Source organism: Ceratotherium simum, chromosome 35 (genome assembly GCF_057802395.1).
Source record: "Ceratotherium simum simum isolate JZ-2026a chromosome 35, ASM5780239v1, whole genome shotgun sequence".
Classification (NCBI taxonomy): domain Eukaryota; kingdom Metazoa; phylum Chordata; class Mammalia; order Perissodactyla; family Rhinocerotidae; genus Ceratotherium; species Ceratotherium simum.
Window position 1 is genome coordinate 14883655 of NC_141934.1, and position 23318 is coordinate 14906972.

Genomic DNA, 23318 nt, shown 5'->3' on the forward strand with positions numbered 1-23318 from the left:
CATGCTGTAAAATGCCTAGACAGCAACTCAAAATAGTTGTTTTTCTCATCAAATCCCCTCACTCAGGCATCAGCACCTCCCGACCCCAGGGGCAGACGCGGTCGGTTCCAATAGAGGTCGAGGTCTCCTCTCCAGGACGCAGGTAATGGGGCTTAGGGGGAGACCAGCTCCAGGACACTGGGAAATGCCCAGACTGAGAGTCTGTGAGCAATCTCAAGGGGGCGCTTGGCTCCATCCTCCAACCATTTTGCCTGGCAGCCTGAAATCGAAAGAGAAAGTTACAGCTCACCAAACTCGGTTTCCGTTTCCAAACATCAAGAAAGCAGGGAGGAGCTTGCAGGAGAGCTGGCATCTGAGCTTAAGGGAGCCCGGAGAGGGGTGGAAGGTGCTCTCGAGTCCTTCAGCCTGCTGGAGAAACGCCAGCCCCTCAATAGGTGGGCAGAAGCAGAGAGGATTTATTCCGAGAGGCAGCCCGGTCCGGCAGAGATGGAGCCCTCCCAGGACCTGTATGAGACCCCTGCAGACAGGCTGGATGCCTTCGTGGAGCAGAGCCTTCAGCCCCACCCGGAATGGAAGGAAGAAGTGCAGGATGCCTGGCAGAGAAGCGAGCGGTTCTTGAGGAATCATTGCTTCCGGGATGAGCTGGTTGGAGACCAAGAAGTCAGGGTGCTGAAGGTGGTGAAGGTGGGCACATGGGAACGCTGGGGCTTCGAATGGCAGCTCTGATGCTGTGGGACTGTGTGACCTTGGGGGAGGGGTCATTTCATCTCTCCGAGTTTCAATCTCCTCTTTAATCTGTATTCATCATATTTTATAATTATTTGGAATCCAGCTCTCTGAGTGCCAGGGAGGCAGGTGGAATGTGGGTAACAGGTCTCTATACAATTTATGCTTTTGTTTCTTGTTTGAAAAAACTGTCGACCTAAAAATAAAACAGCCAGTCATTTTACAAGCAACATGAGTTATTCGGGAATAGCAAAGGAATTGCAATTCGGGACAAGCCAGTTATAGCAAAAGCCATAGACAAGTCCAGTAAGCAAAGGAGGAGAACTGTTATAGAGAGAAAAAGGAAGAAGTTGGGAGGGGTTGTTTTGAACAAAAGTCCATTGGTGGAAATTGAGAGTTCACGGCAGTGAGGGTTTCTCATTGGCTGAGTTACTGGAGCAATCGATTTCTTGTTGGGGATACAATGTACATCTCTGCCTGTCCGTTCTGTAATTGAAGGTTTCTTCCTGTGGAGGGCTTCTTTCTGTTGATCTCTATGTTGTGCCTGAAGGCTTCCTCTTCTGGCCTCCCAACTCCATTTTAAATGAGGTTTCCGTTTATTAATTTTCACAAAACCTACTTTACCCCCAAAGTCATAAAGATAATCTCCTATATTTTTCTTCTAAAATGATGCTAGATTATATGGTTATATTAGAAACTAGCAATTATTCAATACCAGAGAGTACTTCATGGGTTAAGTGGATTTTTAGGGGCTGACCAAATAATTCATCACCCATTTATAGCATGATTTCTCCTGGGAAAGTACTGAATTGTAATTCAACTTTTAACATATCACCCTAAATCAAAAGTATCTTGACCATAAGTCTAGATTTTGCTAGAATGAAAGACATCTAACATTAACTTAAGTAAATCAGGCTGTACCCCCCCGGGGTGGTAATGGCTGCAGAGGGTAAGACTGAAAAGGATATGCGGCTTTAAAGAATCTTGAAATAGAGAGTTGAAACCAACGATTCAGGTGTTATTAGCAAACCGTGAGCTTCCAAACAGAAATTAAAGAAACTCAAGCTCCTGTAGTTGCTTAAAAAGATAACAGCTTTGCACTTCTGAGCTCTGACTCTTCTACATATCTCAATTTCCTGGAGAAATTTGCAACTCCTGCTTTCTGCTCTAGAGCTGCATCAGTATCTTTGCTTTCAGGACCTAAAATCAAAAAAGAAATCCCCATAAGAACCAGAAATGGGATGCATATTCTCAGAAGGATGGGTTTGAAAGTGCTGAAGTATTTTAATATATGTTCTAAATAAAGCTCTTCTATGGATTTGAATGTGCTGTGTTTCCATTGGAGACATGTCATTTATGTTAACTCCAAATACCCATCTCTTGAAGTTCCCATTCTCACCTTTACAAGTATGTGTCAAGTGGAGACTATTTGTCTGTAGAAGAAGAAAAAGTTATTTTCCCTTCTTCTTGTTCTCTCAATGATCTCTGTTTCCGGAAGTCTCCACATCTCTATAATAACCATCTCCAACTATTTTGAGCAGCCTAGAACAAAGCATTTATGGAGTTAAACATCCTACTTGGATAAACATTGGTAAACAAATAATAGCAAAAAGGACACATGTTCATTACATTTCCGTTTCTATATTAGGAGGAAGAAAGAGGGTACGTACCATTGCACATTGCGCGTAATTCAACATTTCTTTCCTCTCTGCCTTTCTTGACCTTATTAAGCCGTAAATTTTCTGAGATGAATCTAGTTTTCCTGGTTTCATCCATCTATATTGTGGTGCGAATGCTGTATTTTTCTAGATGTACTGATTTCCTACCATGAATGGCTTAGAGAGTCTTCTGGGACCACTAGTAACTTTTGCAAAGACACCCATTGCTGTGCTTGATCACTGCCATCCGCCCATATTCTTCCTTTTTCTACTAATTCTGTTTCCTCAAATCAAGAAATGCCAATGCCCAGCCCAGTGGCGCAAGTGGTTAAGTGCGCGCGCTCTGCTGCGGCGGCCCAGGGTTCGCCGGTTCAGATCCCAGGCGAGCACCGACGCACCGCTTGTCAGGCCATGCTGCAGCGGCGTCCCATATAACGTAGAGGAAGATGGGCACGGATGTTAGCTCAGGGCCAGTCTTCCTCAGAAAAAAGAGGAGGATTGGCATCAGATGTTAGCTCAGGGCTGATCTTCCTCACACACACACAAAAAAAATGCCAATGCCAAACCAACACCAAAATTGATGTTACATAGGAATCTGAGGTCAAAATTGCGTCACGATTTTTTCAATTACATGATTAATACATTTAATCACAAAAATATAGGAAAATACCAACAAATTACAAAATGAATGACCTTACTCAGCATAGATAAGCACTATTAACATTTTAGTATACTATGATTACATTTTATATGTTTATAAATAACTAGAAAACATTTTCTTTCATATATACTCATAAATACATTTATTTTTAAAGAGATTGTAAATTTCTGGTACTGGCCAAGATGGAGTCAGGCTCTTACAAACTCTCTCTCTCACAAATTACAACTAAAACTCTGGGCAGACATGAAAAAGCAAGTGCTTGAGCACTCTGAAAAGTTAACAATAGCAGGCAGGTTGGGGGCTGAAGTCAACCGTTGAATAACAAGCTCTCACAAAGGTGATTGTAGTGGAGCAAACTATTAATACATGCAACAACATGGATGGATATCAAAAGCATTGTGCTGAGTGGAAAAAACAGCCAATTTTGAAAGATCACATACCATATGATTCCATTAACAGAATTCTCGAAATGACAAGATAATAGAGATGGAAAACAGATTTGTGGTTCTTCCAGTGTTCAGGGATGGCGGAGGGGAGAGAAGTGGATGTGACTGTAAAGGAGCTGAGTGAGGAAGTGGAATGGAATAGTTCTGTATCTTGATTTCAGTGGTGATTACAGGAATCCACACGTGATAAAATGGCATAGAACTAAACACATGCATTGTAACGATGTCGATTTCCTGTTTTGGTGTTCTACGATATTCATGTAAGATGTGACCATTGGGAGGAAACTGGGTAGGGGGCACACCAGACTTCTCTAGACTATCTTGACAACTTGCTATGAATCTATAATTATTTCAAAATAAAAATTAGCTTATTGTATGTGGGAGAAAGGAGAAGGGCCAGCCCCCTCCCCCCACCCAGGCTACCCTCAAGTCCCCCTTCTGCAGAGGACGTGTTCATTTTAGTGTCGTTCACCCGGACAAGGAGCAGAGACAGCCCATCAGAACTCCCAGGATTTAGAGGTTGAAGGTAATTTCACAGGTACAGCAACAACCACTGAAATTTAGGTGTCTTTAAAAATGACACTTGCCAGGACCATTTCCTGTCCCAGGAAAGTGGCTGGATTTCTACACTTCGGAGGAAGAGGAAACATTTTCTGCTTCTCTTATTGAGGCTTCTTTTGACCAAATATAACTTGTAGTTTTCTAGTTCAATGTCTGGAATTGCATCAGTGCTAAGTGGGCAAAAAAATGTAAAAAGATCAAAATGCACAGGTGGAGAGGACAAAGCCAGAGGAAGATCATTTGCAAATGGACTAAGGGCAGCCAGGACTTTCCCTCCTCAGACCCCCTCCCAGGACTCCATGATCACTCTACCTAGATTTTATTTATTTATTTTTTTGTGTGTGAGGAAGATCAGCCCTGAGCCAACATCCATGCCAATCCTCATCCATTTTTTGCTGAGGAAGAACGACTCCAAGCCAACATCTATTGCCAAGCCCCTCCTTTCCCCCCCCACCCAAAACCCCAGTAGATAGTTGTATGTCATAGTTGCACATCCGTCTAGTTGCTGTATGTGGGACGCGGCCTCAGCATGGCCAGAGAAGCGGTGTGTCGGTGTGCGCCCAGGATCCGAACCCGGGCCGCCAGCAGCGGAGCCCGCGCACTCAACTGCTAAGCCACGGGGCCGGCCCCTCTACCTAGATTTTAATCCTCCTGGGATCTTTATTCAAGACCTCCGAATTCCCTTTCCTGCTTGTTTTGTATCCAGGGGGAAAGATTTGTGATGCGCCTGTCAAGGCTACAGCTGGGCCTCCTTCCATAAACATTTATGCTACCTCTGAACTAGAATTTCCAGTATCCCTGCACACAGACACACACACACACACACACACACACGTCTAAAAAATATACTTGTGCATACACACACACATGCATACACACACAAAATACATGTACAAAATGTGTACACAAAAGTATGTTTGTCTAGGCCAGAGCTATCCAATAGAACTTTCTACAATGATGGAAATGTTCTATATATGTGTTATCCAACATATCATCACTATCTGTGGGTGGCTATTGAGCATTTGAAATTAGGCTAGTGTGGGCCGGCCCCATGGCTTAGCGGTTAAGTTCGTGGGCTCCGCTACTGGCGGCCAGGGTTCGTATCCGGGTGCGCACCTACGCACCACTTCTCCGGCCATGCTGAGGCGGCGTCCCCCATACAGCAACTAGAAGGATGTGCAACTATGACATACAACTATCTACTGGGGCTTTGGGAGAAAAATAAATAAATAAATAAAATTAAAAAAAAAAAGAAATTAGGCTGGTGTGACTGAAGAATTGAATTTTTAATTTCATTTTACTTTAACTAATTTAAATTTAAATAGCCACATGTGGTTCTTGGCTACCATGTTGGATAGCATAGGTCTAGGCATTGAACATTTGCTGAATAATATATAAGAAGCTGGTAACTGTGGTTGCCTCTGGAGCAGGGGGTTAAGGCCTGGGGTGCAATGGAGTTTTACATTTCATTTATATCCTTTGAATTATTTACCATGTACTTAATTTTTCTAATGAATGAAAAGATGTGGTAAGAGCCACAGCAAAGGCCACCATGTATGATGGAGACCAAGGGCTCCTCTTCGGATCTGTGTAAACAGCCTAACATGGGTGCCTCTGACTTCATTCCTCACTTCAAAATCATGCCTCAGGGGAAGTGAAGCTCAACATTGATGTCCTCCCCAGGGTGGCTCCTCTGGGAAGGGGACGACGCTGAACCACAGCTCCGATGTGGATTTAGTCCTGTTCCTGAACTGCTTCTCCAGCTTCCAAGACCAGGCACAGCTCCGTGGAGTCATCATCAGCCTCATCGAGGACAAATTGACTCACTGTAGCAGGAGCCTGGCCTACAACATCACCCTGGCCCAGCAGAGAGAGACGACCAGGGTCCCCCGCTCCCTGTCCTTCCAGGTCCAGGCCAGGAAGAGCAGTGAAATCATTGGAGTGGATGTGCTCCCCGCTTTCGATGCTCTGAGTAAAGACAGTGATGGGTCAGGTCCAGAGAAACGAGTCAGGGGCCCTTCACCAATCTGGCCTTGGGGGAGGTTTGGGAAAGTAGAAACCAATGGGGAGAGAGTGGTGTTTGCTCTTTTTGGGGGGTATGGGCCTGGAACTATACCTTGAAGATTAAGTTCTTCCATAAATGCCTGTGTTGCCATGTCCCACTGCTGAGAGGAATCCCAGATAATGGATTCCCACCTAACCCAAAGAGAAGATTCTTCTCTGACCCTCTGGGAAACACCAAGGCATGCAAGCCCTTCAAGGTCTTTGGGGTTAGAACTGGATTGGAATCATTTTAAAAGCAGGGCTCTTAATGTCTTCAAATTTTGGATCCAAGACTTACTAATTGTGTGACCTTGGGCAAGCTACCTAACGCCTCCAAGACTCAATGTTCCAACCTGTTAAATGGGATAATAATATCAGGCTGAACCATAGGAAATTGACAATATTTGACAATGTTTGACCCACAAAAAATGGCAATTTCCTATGATTCCACTTAATTTTACCTACCTAATGGAGCTGTTCTGAGGATTCCATGAGCTTAGCCCAGGGCTGACACATGGTAAGTCTTTGGTCAATGCAAGTTATTTAAAATCTATGTGATTTGGGGGGGAGGGGGCTACCAAACTGTTGAGGCCTCCACTTATTTAGTTGTAAAATGGGAAAATAATGCTGTAGTGAGGATTGCATGAGATAAGTTATGCCCACTCTACACACAGTAGTCCTTTTCCCATCTTCCTCACCTGAAAGGGTGGATTTTCCTGACCAGGTAACTTTCTCTCCCAGGAAATTTTTGCCCGGACTCTAAACCACCACCGGAAATCTATGAAAACTTGATAACCACCTACGGCTGCCCTGGGGAGTTCTCACCAAGCTTTACGGAGTTGCAGAGGCACTTTGTGAAAAGTCGTCCTGCTAAGCTGAAGAGCCTGCTGCGGCTGGTGAAGCACTGGTACCTGAAGGTACGGGGCTGGGTGCCAGGCTGGGAGATGCGGGAACTAGAGGGAGGGCGGGCGCCTCCTAGCATTTTTTTTAAAGAGAAAAAACAGAAACAACCTAACTCTCAGAATGGGGAGCAGGTTCAATAATGTACGTGGAATAGTATAATTGGAAGTTATTTGTAAACTACAGAGCACTGGACAATGTTTTGCATTATTGTTGTGGCCTTTGTCTGTTCTTGCCATATTCTGTTCACTTCTGAAGCCTAATGTCCTGGTCATAGCCTCCTGGTTCCAATGACATATTCGTCAAGGGCAATTAAATGGTTCTTGACGTGCACAAACATGATTTTCCACAGGCTTCAGACCTCAGGCATTTCACCTAATAATAACAACAGCAACAATAATAATTAAGCTACCATTTATTGAGTGTTAATTATGTTCCGTGATCTAGACTAAGTGCCCTGCATATCTTTTCTCATTTAGTCTTTCCAACAGTTCTGTCATGTGCATATTATTCATTAGCCCCACTTTGGAGATGAGAAATGGAGATGAGAAAATAGAGGCTCAAAAGCTAAAGTGGGGCTCAGATTTAAACACAAAAGTGTCTGACTCTAGAATGTGTGCCCTTAATCAATAACACTAAATAATTTTCGTAATCATAGTTCTTTTTGCTGATTATTTGAATATTACATTGGGCTCATTATCAAAAATTCAAGTAATGCAAGAAAAAAGCATAAGAAAGAAGGTAAAATTCACACAAAATCTCTGAGATAAAATCAATAACATTTTTAGGGACTGTTCCTTCGTGCCTCTCTTTATATTTTATAACACACCTCCCACACAGAGGTTACGTCAGTGGAGTCAGATCATGCATCCTCTTGGTAGTCCCCCCTTTAAAAAAAATACATTTGCTTATTGACCTTTGGACTTGAACTTGTGGGAGTTACCTAATAATGTATTTTGCATATTTTTCCATTGGGTTTTTTATCTTTTTCTTATCGGTTGTAAAACCTCTTTGCAAATTGTAGGTACTTACCGTAATTTTTCATGTGTTGCAAATATTTTTACCAATATGTCACTCATCTATCAACTTTAATTATAGTATCTTTGACATAATTAATTCTAATTTTTAAATTTTCTAATTTTTAAGATAAGCAAATATGTCTGACTTTTATAGATTATAGGTTTCCTATCTTACCCACATATATATATGTGGTCTCTTAACTTTTCTTCTAATATATTTAATATGTATTTTAACTCCATTTGTAATTTATTTTGGTATTTGGTGTGACAGTGGGATCATCTTTAATTTCTTCCAAATGGCTAACAAGTTGTGCCAACATCATTTAATGGATTATGCATCTTTTTCCCACTGAACTGAAATACCACTCTTGTCAATTATTAAATTCTTATATCTACTGGGAGCTAATTCTGAGCTATCTGTTCTGTTACACTTGAGTGTTGTTTATTCTGACACCAAAACACATACTGTTTTTGTTACAACTGCCCTTATATGACATGTCTGAAAAGACAAATACCAATCTCTCTATTTTTCTTTTTCATAATTTTCTTGGATTTCCTAGGCATTTATTCCTCTATATGAATCTTAAGATCATTTTATCCCCTTAAAAACACCACTGGGATTCTAACTGAAATTGCAGTAAGTTTCTAAATTAATTTTTGAAGAATTGAAAATTTCGTATTATTAGTCTTTCTCCTTCATCTTTCAGTTTGTTCTGATTTTGTTTCATGTTTTCGGTATGTCTGTGTGTTTTAGTTTTCTTCAATTATGTCCTATATTCACTATATTATATTGCCTCTCCCATTCCAACTGAATAACACAATTGTTGACGACCAGAAGGTCCACAAGAGGCCCCAACTTCCTCTTCTGTTGGAATTTTGATGGCCCCAGGACATAGTTCATCTTGACCCCAAGCTGCTGGGCCCACGTCAGATTTCACAGATATGCCACATAATACAGATGGAAACGAAGTAATACTGGGCCCTGGAAAAAGAGACCTGGAAGTTCCCAATTCCCACGGTAACAATCTCTTATTCTCTCTCTCTTTCTCTCTCTCTTCCCCCCTCCAGTACTTGAAACGTAAATATCGAAAAGCAGCATTGCCCCCAAAATATGCATTGGAGTTACTGACTATCTACGCCTGGGAAATGGGTACAAACGAAAATGAGAATTTCAACCTGGATGAAGGGTTTATAGCTGTGATGAAACTCCTCAGAAATTATGAAGACATCTGCATATATTGGACCAAGTACTATGATTTCAAAAATGAGGTTGTCAGAATCTTTATCAAAAAACAGTTGAAGGAACGCAGGTGAGTGTGTTGGTTGCATTACCTTCAGATGCAAGGTAATAGAAAACCCAACTCATACTGTTTTTAAAATAAAGGGAATTTATTCGCTTTTGTAACTGAGGAGTCCAAAGATAGATGAAGTTTCAGGTATGGTGTGATCCAGATGTTTGCTATGTCATCAGAGTCTCATCCATGAATTGCTCAGCTCTGCCCTTCCCAAGCTTTTACCTTTGAATTCAGGCTAACTCCTTCATGGCTGCATCAGTTCCAGGCTTCTCATCTGGACTCATACCTTCTAGTACAAGAGGGAGAGCCATTTCACCCTAGCATTCCAAGCAGAATCCCTGAGATTCATTCTGATTGAGCCAGCTTAGGTTACACCTCCAATCCTGAACCAAGAGCTTCAGCTTACAGGGAGGCCTTCCTACACAGAGGTATGCACAATCCCACAGACCTGAGCGACAGAGTCCAGAGTTCTGGGTGTGATGGAGAACCTCCCCCCTCCTCTCTCCCAGGCCTGTTATCCTGGACCCAGCTGATCCCACCAACAACCTGGGAAGGGAAAGGAGGTGGGACCTGGTGGCTAAGGAAGCCATTTACTGCCTGAGGCAGGCTTGCTGCTGGACTGAAGACCCCAGCCAAGGCTGGCATGTACAGGTACAACCCTTCCCCACCCCACAGTCATGACTCAGTGATGACCTCACTTCAACCCCCCATGAATCTTCCCCACTCCTGCCGCAGCACCTATAAGTCCCTAGGACAGGCAACACCTCCCATGGAGATGTCCCAGCCAATGAGGTGTGCATTTCTTCCCCTTCTGATGCATCTGGGCCTCAGTTCTTTCATCTGTATAATGGGCAGGCAATTTCTGCCCTACTCTGTAGCCATTTGACAGATACAGTCAAAGAATCAACTCGTATACAACCATCCTGTGGGGTAACGTTTCCTCTATGATGGGGTTGTTGAAAGCTCAACTTCTTGCTCTTAAAACAAGAGATTTAATAGATGTGTCTAAAAACGATCAGTGAGGAACAAAGGATACCACTCCAGTCAGCAACCCCCACCACAGGGCCCCCTGCACACAGCTTTTCCCACACGGATCACAGCTGTCCTGGATCTGAACACTACACAGAAATCCAGAGTTCAAAGACCAGGACTCTGCTACGAGCTCACTGAGAAATCTGATTTTCCCAACCTGCTGCTCTCAGAGAAAACTCATCACCAGTCCCACATTCCATTTCCTGCAGGGAAATTCTCAGTCTGGCCCCAGGCGACCCTGCAGCAAGGTAGATAACTAACGCACCAGAGGGACCCACTACTCAGCCAAGTCCCATTGGCTGGAATGTCCAGCAGACTGGGGGCTCCTCGGAGGCAAGATTCACGGAACAGTCTTCCAACTCTTGCCAAGACCCCTCCCCATGATTACTATTATTGTTATTTTATGTTTTGTGAAAAGATAACACACGTTCATAGCAAAAAAAAAAAAAACAAGTCAACCTGTTGAAAAAAAGCACACGATTAAAGTCAGTCTCCCTCCCATCCTGATGCCCGGTCTCTCAGTTCTGCCTCCTCCCTGACATCCACTTGTCAATTTCTTGCATCTCCTTCCGTGGATACGCCACACACACAAGCACGTGCCTGTGTCTGTACATCCTATTTTTTGAGTTTTTACTTTTATTTTCTTAAATTATTAGGTCATTCACTTACTCAAATTATCTCCAAGACAATTCCATATCCACACATATAGACTTAAAAGGCATAACCATATAACATAACGGTTCAAACCAGGATATTTGTGAGCATGAAACGGCATGATGTTAATTATGCCAGGACAAGGGGCATACACCAGGACCGCCCTAGACCAGTGGGAACATCAAGTCATCCTGGATCAATAGCTATATCATAATCCAATGAATAAAAGTACCTTAACTTATGTAATCAGTGCCCTACAGATAGATTTTTAGGATGCTTTCAGACTTTGGCTATTACAGTGAATATCCTTGAACATACGTCCCAGTGCCTGACATACGTTAAATCATTTAACCTACAACAGCCCTATCTATGATGTGACTATGGAGTAGGTGCTAATGTTATCCCCACGTGACAGGTGGGGACTCAGAATAGGTCCACATAGGAGGAGTGGTTATTTGGAGAGCTGTTGCCAGTTGTCACTCTGGTTGGGGTGAATCAGAGGAAAGAGGATGACCCAATGGTCCTGGCGTGACCAAATGTTCTGCTTTACCCGGGACAATCTTGGTTTTTGCCTGTTGGCTGAGATAATTATTGACAGCACTTCCTTGTACTTTTAAAAGTATCTCAGTAGGCAATAAATTATATCGTCAGTAGCCAGAAGGGGGAGGATTTTGAGACAACAGACAGCCGTGACAACCAGGCACCCTTATCTGCTCCCCCCTCCCTTCCAGCCAGCAAGGGATGTCCAGGTGATGGTGAAACAGATGCGGCAGGAGTCCTGGACACTCTCAGTGGATCCCTACAACCCCATCTGGAAGATGAAAACAAAGATCAAGAAGACATGTGGCCTCTTCGGGCAGTTGCGTCTCTCCTTCCAGGAGCCAGGAGAAGATCGGCAACTGCTCAGCAGCCGGCGGACCCTGGCAGATTACGGGATCTTCTCTAAAGTGAGCGTCTGGGTGCTGGAGACCTTCTCTCCTGAGATCCAGGTCTTCGTGAAGGACTCCAGCGGCCAGACCAAGACTTATGCCATCGACCCTGATGACACCATCCGTGACTTGAAAGAGAAGATTGAGGAGGCTGGAGGACCTTACGTGGAGAATCAGATACTAAGGTTCCAGGGTCGGAAGCTTTGGAATCATCGCAGCCTCTCAGACCTGCAGATCGAGGACTGTGACACCATCATGCTCGTTAGGAAAGGCCACAGTTCTCCAGGAATGCCATGATCACGCAGTTCATGATGTAGACTTCTCTGGTCCTGTCCTCCCAGCCCACCTCTTTCTACTCAGACCACTGTGCTCCTTCTGAAGCATATGAACCTTCCACTCCCCTGCTTAAAATCCTCCAATGGCTCCTATTACCTACAGAATAACGTTCAAGTTCCTTTGCTTGGCATCAGGGGCCTTGACAATTTAGCCCTTGCTTACCCCTCAATCTCTCCTCACCACTCTCAAAACACACTAGATGTGGTGCCCAAACGCTAGCAATTCCAGAACACTGAATGCCAGGTCATAACTCCATGACGGTGAGTCAACTACCCTTTCCTCACATGTTTTCATCTTTCGACACTCAAACCTCAAGGTCATCGATTCTCAAAGTGTGGACCCCAGATCAGCAGAATCAGCATCACCTGGGAACTTCTTAGAAATGAGAATTCTCAGCAATTATCCCAGACTTACCTGAGTCAGCTTCTCGGGTGGTGGGACTCAGCAATCTGTGTCTTAACAAGCCTTCCAAGTAATTCTGATGCACACTCAAGTTTGAGAACCACTGCTATAAGCCCCATACAGCTGACCAAGTCATCTTCTGCCCCTCCCCTCTCCATACACCCAGCTCAGACTTCTGTGAAAGCACTTGGGACCCTCATTCTGTTCCTTTGTTGGATCATCTGTCTCCCTGGTCTAATAAGACTTGACAAGAATTGTGACAAGAAATGATCTAGAACAGTGCCTGCCTGTTACAAATGCTTGGCATGTGCTTGTTGAATAAATGAATGAACCAAGGAATGGCTTTGAATCCTTCACTATTATCTTCTTGAGGGTCTCAGTCCAATGCCATTTTGGAGACCACATTGTTTGGGATGCCCCCCAGGCCATGTCTCATCCTTTGAAAATGCCCACGCCCACCCTTACAAGTGCCATGCTGGAGTGGTAGACCTATACCATGTTCATACCCAATAGCTTTGCCCCCCTATCCAAACTTAATTGGACCAAAAGTGATCAGCTGACCCAGAGAAGAATCCATCCATTGGTTGTACTTAGCCTATCAGGTTTTGAGTCCTGGGAGGGTGGGACCAGGCACAGGGGTTACATGAGGGTGAATGTCTATGCAGAAATGCAGTCAGAACTGGGCAGCCCAAGTCAGAGCCCCACCCAAGTCCACACATTAGTAAAGAGAGAACCCTCCACACAGATAGTGGAGAAACACATAGCAAGAGACGGAATCAAAAATCCTCAAGAAGCCTCAGGGAGAGAAGCTGCCGGATGTTGTTAGGTCTGCCCCTTTTTCTATCAAATTCCCCCCGTATCGACCTCAACTGAATGAGCAGCCACTCAGTGAGTGAATCAGAGTGAGTTGGATGTCTTTCCTGCCCCAAGAGCCTTGACTAAGATCTGCTTCAGCAGTTCAAGAAAAATTCTTTTTTTCTCTTCCTCAGTAAATTGATAATTCTAATAATCTACATGGCATTTACACCAAAAGTCTCCATAAACATGATGTCATTTGATTCTTATCCTCACAGCTGCCCCAGAAATTAGATAGATGAGTAGAATTAACACCCTCTCCTCCTTTTTACAGATGAGAATACTGAGGCTTAGAGGATAGGGACTGATGTTCAGAGGGCAACTTCTGTGGAAGAGGAACCAGGATAACCTCAGCAGGGACTTCCTGGAACTCTCATACATTGTCTAGAAGGCATGCCTTTCGTTCTTGCTTTCTCTGGGCCTCACCCATAGCCTTCTCCAATCCCTTCAATAATATTGTCCACAGCAAATAACTTCACCCTCTGGCCACAGCTGATTGGACCAGGGATGATCACCTGACCCAGGACAGAATCAATCCATTGGCTGGGCTAAGCCAATCAGATTTTGAGTTCTGGACATTGGGGGCTATATATTTCTGAGTATTTTCTATGTGTCAGGCATAGCACACAGCACTTGGCATCCATTTTATCCTCACAATGAGCTTAGGTTGATAACCACCTTCCCCATTTTGTAGCTGAGGAAACAGAAGCTCATCCAGGTTAAGGGTCTTGATCAAGGTCACATAGCCATTAAGTGGCAGAGCTGACATTAAAGGTCATGTGTGTCTGAGCAGAGACTGTGGTCTTCACTACTATGTGGTGCAGTCTCACTTAGCAGACCTCACTGCCACTTTCTAGCCGTGGGTCTTTGGGCAAGTTTCTCAGTCTCGTTGACCTCAGCTTCCTGGTGTATAGAATGGGAAATGCATGGATTGTCCCACTTATTTCACAAGGTCATTGTCAGGCTCACATGATGAGTGGGAAAGCACTTTATAAACTGTAAAGCTCTGTGCCAACAGGAGCTAACATGGCACAGAAACGATGGATGGCTGGGGGCTAAGATGAGAAGAGGAACTTACAGGAGAGAAACAGCTGCTGTGTGGAAGTGGTAGATCTGGTTTTGTTCTACATTCTAGGACGAGAGATAGGCTTCATCTCAAAAACAAAAAAAAACAAAACAGGCTTTGGCTCAAAAAGAGCACAATTTTGATAAAGGCTATAAAAGAAGCAGATTGGGAAGGGTAGGCCCGGAGGGGATTGGATCCTGAGAACCCAGGAGAGAGGAAAGAGCTTGACATGGTCAAAAACAGACAGAACGGGTTTTGGGGCAGGAGGGCAGGAAGGGAGACTCACTTTAGAAGCCAGTTGCCATCATCCAGGGAGAAGTGATGCTGGTTTGGGCTGGGGATGCAAGAGGAGGTGGAAAGAAGTAGATGGACTCAAGGCCCATCTTGCTGATGGGTAGAATGTGGGATATGAGGGAAGGAGGGAAGTCAAAGCTGTCTCCCAGTTACCTTTAGAGGGTTATTGATGGGGAGCGGTTTTACGGGACACTGCTGGACTACTAGAAACGTTCTATTATCTTGATCTGGATGGTGGTTGCAGGGGCATATGCAAATGCAAAAACTTCATCCTGCCGTACATTTAGTTGTCTCAGATCGGGTTCCCAGGGAAACAGATTACGAGATGGAAATGTCCGTACAGGAAGTTGATTAGGGAGTAGTTCCCAGGAGCAACATCTGGACAGAAGTGAAGGAGCTAGGACTGAATAGAGAGAAAAGCTGAACTGTGATGTAATCACAATAAAGACTTCAGCAAACTCTTTAGGGAGCTCTGGAGCTGTGATGGCCCTCAGAGTTGTCCCCTGCTGAAGCAAGGGACCAGGCCTCTATCCCCCACACCCTACATCAATCGGTCCTTGAATGCCAGCAGCCCCATGGAAGAGAGTGGAATCTTGGGCGAAGCGAGCTCTTTTTGTCTGAGGGCAATGCTCGAGCAGGGACTCAAGTGGGAGTTGTCAGAGCAACACCCTCAGCAGCTGGGAAACGAGAACCTCAGTCCTGAAGGGGGATCTGGGTGGCGCATGACAGTATCCACCACACTTCAGGTCTGAGCACTTTATTGTGTGTAAGTTATACCTCAATAGAATAACCAAGGAAAAAGACTGATGCTCAGATTTCTAGCCACCTCTGGTGGATGGTGTACCCTGTACTTCTTGCTATGCACACTCATCTCATTAGCAATTATGATTTGAGATTTATCTCCCCTATTATAATAATAGTTCACATTTACTGAGCACAAACTGTGTACCACACACTGAATATTTTTTATCCACCATTTCATTGGAGCATCATAGTAGCCCTAGGATGTAGGTACTGTTATTATTCCCATTTACAGGTGGGGAAACTGAGGCACAGATAGTTTAAGTGACTAGTAAGTTAGGATTTGAACCCAGGCACTCTGGCTCCAAAGCCTGTGCTTGCAACCGCTTTGTTATATTGTAAACTCAGAAAGAACGGAGGACTCTGTCTTATTCACCACTCTCCCCAATGCTTAGCATAGGGGCTGACACACAATAGGCACTCAGTTAATGTGCTGACTGAATGGATGAATCTAGTAGGGATTAAGCGGGGTCTTGCACGAGGACTGGAATGACAGAATGTATGTGAAATGCTTCACCCAGTACGTGGCACACAACAAGTACTCAAGAAATGTAGCAGCTACCAGCTGTTATTAGCTCCTTCCCCTACCTCTCCAAGTTCTCCTTCACATCCCAGGGTAGAGGTAGAGGGATTTCTAAAGAGCTGTCTCGGGCCAGCCCTGTGGCTTAGTGGTTAAGTGCGTGCGCTCCGCTACGGGCGGCCCAGTTTCGGATCCCGGGCGCGCACCGATGCACCGCTTCTCCGGCCATCCTGAGGCCGTGTCCCACATACAGCAACTAGAAGGATGTGCAGCTATGACATACAACTATCTACTGGGGCTTTGGGGGATAAAAAAAGGAGGAGGATTGGCAATAGATGTTAGCTCAGAGTCGGTCTTCCTCAGCAAAAAGAGGAGGATTAGCATGGATGTTAGCTCAGGGCTGATCTTCCTCACAAAAAAAAAAAAGAGCTGTCTCCTCTCTGATCCTGGCAGTTCCCTCACTCTTAGTCCTATGCCAGGGCCAAAATGGCAAAAACAGAGAATGCGTGTTGTAGCAGCAATTGCTATCTCCCCCAATATCCTTTCTCCTTTTCCTCCATAGCAACAGAATTTTTAGCTAGGCATATTGTCAAAGGCTAAAGACTACATTTCCCAATCTCCCTTGCAGCTGAGCGTGGCCATATGATTAAGTTATGACCAACGGAGTTCATTTATATTTTATGCATGAATTTGCATGTTCATCCTGGACAACCTTGATTCGTCTATTGAGTTCAGAATCCTCAGGAGTTGTCTCCCTCCTGCTTTATATCCAGGAAAGGGGATGGAGAAAATGTTGTAATGTTAGGCATTTGGTGACATTTTTGTGAAAGTTTCTGTCCTTTGGGTAGGTTTAAGACTGGATGTAGCTTTCTTCCACGGTATGCCAGATATCACCAAGAGAAAACTCCTAAGATCCACAAGCCCAACTGAGCTCTGTCTTGCCCGAATGCAAGGTGAATTATGATGGTGATCAGGGAAGGGTCCCCCTAGTTTGCACACCTTTAAACAAGAGAGTGTTCACAGCTCTGTGGACTTCTGGGGGCCTGTGGGAAACAGGCTGATATGAGGTAACATGAGTTCAGCATTGCTGAGGGAGACCAGGAGGAAACCAATGAATCTGACCCAGTTCCGAGAAGAGACTCAGAGAAGGAAACCCTAGGGTTTTAAGGAGGAAGGACCTTGAACTACCGACGCTTCCATTTCCTCTCCACTGTGGATTTACTTCCTTTTCTATCCAGCCTAGACCCCAAAGTCAAGTCTACAAGTCACTCACTAGTCAACGTCTTCATCTTTCCTGCCATTTGTCCATACAGTCCATTCAGTCTTGGATCATCAAGGACCCTTTTTGTTGCAAGTGACAGAGACACAATTCAAATTAGTTCAAGCAAAAATAAGTAGAATGTAATGGCTCATAAGAGTCCAGGGATAGCTAACGTCAGGCACAGCTGGATCCAGGAATCCAAATGATGCCAGAAGTTATGTCAGTTAGTTTAAGATTTTTTTTTTTTTTCCCCCCCAAAGCCCCAGTGGATAGTTGTATGCCGTAGCTGCATATCCTTCTAGTTGCTGTATGCGGGACTCGGCCTCAGGATGAACGGAGAAGTGGTGCCTCGATGCGCACCGGGGATCCAAACCCGGGCCACCAGCATCGCAGCGCGCGCACTCAACCACCAAGCCACAGGGCCGGCCCTATGTCAGTTAGTTTACATCAGGTAACAAACCATCCCAAAACACCCATTTATTTGCTCGTGATTCTGTGAATTGGCTGAGCAGTTGTTCTGGTCTGAGCTGGCTCATCTGAAGCTCGAGTTCTACAGCATCCTCACTCACGTCTGGCAATTGGCTCAATATCAGCTGGAAAAACAGGAATGCCTTAACCATGTGTTTCTCATTATCCAGCAGATTGGTTGAGCTTGTTCACATGGTTACTGGGTTCTAAAAGTAGCAAGAGGAAAGGTGAGCCCCAATATGCACTCACTTTTTCAACCTGTATTTGTATCATGTTTGCTAATGTCGCATTGGTCAAAACAAGTCACATGCCCAAGCTCTGTTTCAAGGAAGAAATAGGCTTTACCTCTTGAAGGAAGGAACCACAAAGTCAGCATTGCAGAGGAGTGTGCATATGGGGGATGAGAAAAATTTGAGAGCATTGTTTTAGATTTTCTTGGGTAATCTCGCTCCATGTGGCAAGGATAATGGCCCTGCTGTCTACTAGGGCATTCTCTGCTGCCCCATACGGAACATCTGTGGGCACCCACTCAGCCATTATGATGCGTGAGCAGATAAGGAAGTTCAAGGGAGTTAACACTCCAGAGGGCAACCCTTGACCAATGAAAAGACAGAAACCAGTGAACGTGTACTCCTCTCTTCCACCTCTCAGGTGGATAATTTTGAGGCACATTCTACACTGCTTCTCAAAGGTTCCCCAGTGGAATCAAACCCCAGATGCCCACAGTATTGATCAATTTAATAATATTCACTGGATTGGTTTTCCCTGCTTCTCAGTCCCCCATACCTGTCCCTTGGGATCATTTCCCAAAACAGGTCACCTTCATACAAGCCCTTGTCTCATGCTCTGCTATTGGGAGAACCCAAGCTAAGGCAACATCCAACTTTATGTATCTTCCTCCCGCCCAAAACCTAGCCCACTCCCTTCTTATTCCCTGGCTCTTCTCCTTCCCCATAGAAACACACTCAACTGGGTGACATTGTGACAAACCGTGAAGCCAGGAAATTCCCTAATCCATGTTCCCTTTTTAAATCTTCAAATGTCGTCCACCATATTAGTGATCAAATAATTGAAAGCTCCTCAACTCTCAGACTTTATGAAGCTGAATAAAAACTAATATGTAAGGTCTGTTAACTGTTGGAATAACTTTTATATTGCCTTGAAGTTCATTATCTATCATCATGAACATATTGCAAATGTTTGGAGTCTTACCTTTTTTTGTGTGTGTGAGGAAGATCAGCCCTGAGCTAACATCCATGCTAATCCTCCTCTTTTTGCTGAGGAAGACCGGTTCTGAGCTAACATCTATTGCCAATCCTCCTCCTTTTTTCCCCCAAAGCCCCAGTAGATAGTTGTATGTCATAGCTGCACATCCTTCTAGTTGCTGTATGTGGGACGCGGCCTCAGCATGGTGGGAGAAGCGGTGCATCTGTGCGCGCCCGGGATTCAAACCCGGGCCGCCAGTAGCGGAGTGCGTGCACTTAACCGCCAAGCCACAGGGCCGGCCCTAGAGTCTTACTTTATTGTTGACTTAGGTTTGTGACACTGCCACTGCTCTGTAAACTGTTGTAATATGGGACTATTTAAGGACCAGGCACTACCAAACATTGGAAACATGGGGACTTTTCAAATTTATGTGATAAAAAATGTGATGCTTTCCATTTGGGGTTAGCCAGTTTGGAAGTTTAAATTGAAATGTATCATGATTGAGGGTTTTTTTCCCCCCCAAAATGATACTTAATAAACACCCTCCACCCTACCACCTCCTCCACCTCGCACCCTGTCTTCCTCTTCCCTCTCATGAAAGGGTCATCTACACTCCTGTCTCCATGCCCCTCACCACTCTTACTTGTTGACCCACCCTAATCTGGCTTCTGCTCCCAGCTATCCCCTGCACTGCACCCACCATGGTCACCGGTTTCTTGGGTACTTCTCAGACCTATATTTCTTAACTTATCAGAAGCATTAGGCAATGTGGACAACTTCGCTTTCTAGCTTTGTCCCACCTCTTTGGCCACCCCATCTGGTTCTGTGAGTTTCACTTCCTCTGCTCATCACTTGAATTTTGGCATTGGTCATCCTTCTCCAAGGCATCAATGACCATCTGTGTGCTGAGGAAAAACAAATTTGTCTTCACATGAAGCTATTCACTCCCCTTATCATCCATGGGTACCTCCAAGTCATCATTCTCGATTGCCACCATTCTCGTGCCTCCTTCTATCTTCCTCTCTTGTGCATAGCGCCCCTCCTCCCCCTAGTTACTCAAGGACCCAAGCCAGAGAGCCAATAACCATCCCTGCCTTCTCCCTCTCCTTCACCTTCCACCTGTAGTCACCAAGTCCTGACTACGCTTCCTCCAAAATGGACCTAGAACCCAGAATCTCTCTACTTGCACTGCTTCCAGCCTGGTCCAGGCCACCATTGCCTCTCACCACTGTGGACCACTTCACAGTGTCCTGATACATTCCAACATATCTCCCTGCACCTATTCTTGCCTCGTACAGTCCATTCTCACCACAGAAGCAGCCAGACCAATCTGTCCAGAATGCTAACATCACCACTGGTCACTCCTCTGATTTGCCCTCAGGACAAAGTCAGAGCAGATTGACCAAGCATTTGACCCAGTGGATCACTTCTTAAAACAATGTCTTCACTTGGCTTCTAAAACACCACTCCTGATTTTTCTTCTACCTCCCTAGCTGCTTCTCATTTTTCTTTGCTGGAAAGAAAAGTTTTCTTGCAACTCCCCAACCTCTTAATACTATCAAGTGCTTCAGGGCTCAGTCCTTGGTCCTTTTCTCTTGTTCTGTGCTCGCTCTGTTGGTGATCTCATCCAGTCTTGTGGCTTTAAATATCTCTATGCTGGTGATTCTCAAATTTGTATCTCAAGCCCAGACTTCTTCCCTGAAATCCGGACTCACACATCCAAGTCCCTACTCTACTGGGATCTCTAATAGATGCTCAAATTTCAGTTCCAAAACTGAGCTCCTGGTCTTCATGCCTCTACTGCAGCCTTCTACTACTCCTTCTCCAGTCTCTCCTATCTCAGTGAAGGACAATTCCATCCCTCCAGCTGCCAAGGCCAAAAGCCTTGGAGTAGTCCTTGACTCCAATCTTGCTCTCACATCATACCCTATCATTAGCAAGACCTGTTTATATTCAAAATATATCCAGTGACATGATATGATGCCTGGTATTCACTTCCAAATAATACAGGAAAGGAGATGTAGATGGGGGTATAACTGAAACAATGTCATCTACAGGTTGATAATTGTTGAAGCTGTGTGATGGTACATGGAGGTTCGTTATGTTATTCCACTTTTGTTTATGTTCAAAATTTTCCATAATAAAAAAAAATTGTATCATACCCCCTCCCCCTACTTTCACTGCCACCATCATGATCCTGTTACCAAACACAAACACAGGTTCATTTACCTGCTGCACAGTAGGGCCATTAAAGAAAAAAAACACGAAACACCAGGCTTGTGGCAAGGAAAGAGGTTTACTATTATCGAAAGGCTGCCAGACGAGGAGACGGGAGTTAGTTAGAACTCAGATCCACCTCCTCTAAGGGAAAAAGGTAGGGGTTTTTATTTGGGGTTTTAGGTAGGAGAGGGAGAGCATGTGCTGGGGTTTTAGGTAGGGGAGAGGGAGCATGTGGCCATACTGGTTGGTGCCTTCCCATCAGCCTGTGTTTGACCTTGAAGACTGAATTTCTTTTCCCTTGACTGTCAGGACTTTTCTGGTTAGTTTTCATCTTCAGCCTGTGTTTGGCCTTGAAGACTGAATCTTGATGTCTGGCCCTTGACTTCCTGGGAAAGACAGCTCACTCATATACTAAGGAGGGGCAGAAAGACCCGATTAGTTTTAAACCACAGTTGATTATGCTGAATATGCACAGCTGCATTTAGCAAAGCTTATCTCAAAGTTTTTGCTCTAGGGAAGATTTTTTAACATCTTCGTGCTTGGTTTCAATCCAAGCCGCCATATCTCTTGTCTGAACTCTTGCAGTAGCTTCTTAACTGGACTCCTGCTTCCCCTCTGTGATAAGAAAAACAACTTTTGCTTTTCTGAATTGCTGCCTAGGCAATGATAACCCTACTCACACCTAGAGTCTGGACGTTTAGATAAGTACATGAGTTTTAGATGCCTGCCGTAAATTCCCACTTCGGTTTTTCCCAGGTCATTGTTTAAAATAACGACTTAGAGTTGAGCCCACAAAAAGTTATTGACTTCTGCCCCAGCCACCTTATAAGTAGTGGATGCTTGCTACCCTGCTGTCTATCTCCTGCTCACTTGTGACCTGGGAAAGAGGACTTCCCCAGCTCAATTGTGCCCCCCTCACTTCTGGGATCTATAAGTAATAAATCTTGTGACTCTGCTTCCTTTGTGTGGGTCTATTGAAACCGCACCTTCAATGGAAACGACCGTGTGGGTTTCATTTTCCCAAAGTGGGAGCTGGGATGCTGAGGGAGCTCCCTGCCGCCCCTGTGTGGGTGGCTTGTGCATCTTCTTTCAGCAGGTCATAATCCGAATATTCTTAATTCAATACTCCAGCTCTGGCTTCTTGCCACATGCTCTCACCCGACCCCCGCCAACCCTCTGCTTTTAATCTAATCTTCCCCCAGCAGCCAGTGTGATTCTGTTAAAACAAAAATCAGACCATGTCCCTCCTCTGCTTGAAACTCTCCAATGTCTCCCCCATTTCCCTCAGAGTAAAAGTCAAAGTCTTATAAGTCTTCAAGATCCTACACCATTTGCCCCCCATCCTTTACTGCTCAAACCTCATCCCCTCCCATTTTCCCTCCTTGATCATTCCATTCCAGTCACACTGCTATTCCTCAAACCCACCATGTACACTGCCACTGCAGGACCTTTGCACTTGCTGTTCCTTCTGCCGTGAATGATCCTCTCCCTCAGACATACACGTGGCTCACTCTTTGCCTCCTTCATTCATGTCTTTGCTCAAATGTCTCCTTTTCAGGCCTTCCCTATGGTTATTTGAGACTAAACACCTAAAAACACCACACACACACACACACACACACACACACATGGTACCTCTTAACCTCTTTCCCTGCTTCATTTTTCTGCTTAGCACTTAACCATCTTATTTACTATAATTTTACTTGTTTCTCCTGTTTATTGTCTGTCTCCACCATCAGAATGTAAGCCCTCTCAAGGCAGGGATTTTTGCCTCTTCACTGCCGTATCCCCAGCACCTGCCTGGCACACAGTAGGTACTCCATACGTTTTTGTTGAATGAGTGAATGAATGACACTCCAAGATTCAACCCCTGCCCACTTGTCCAGGCACATCTCTCCCCTCCTTCCCTTCCATGCCAAGGCATATTTGACAACTGAGTCCTTGGCACACACCGGAATGGTCCAC

General features: G+C 44.7%; 1 protein-coding gene across 1 annotated transcript; it reads left to right on the forward strand.

Moving 5' to 3' along the window:
- The first annotated feature begins 313 nt into the window (after positions 1-313).
- Positions 314-13001, forward strand: LOC101399817 (2'-5'-oligoadenylate synthase-like protein 2). Its single transcript, XM_004429895.3, has 6 exons — positions 314-684; positions 5736-6024; positions 6837-7012; positions 9083-9324; positions 9819-9960; positions 11727-13001. Exons 1-6 carry the CDS (start codon positions 487-489, stop codon positions 12219-12221), a joined length of 1542 nt encoding a protein of 513 aa, XP_004429952.1. The 5' UTR covers positions 314-486; the 3' UTR covers positions 12222-13001.
- The last annotated feature ends 10317 nt before the right edge of the window (positions 13002-23318 follow it).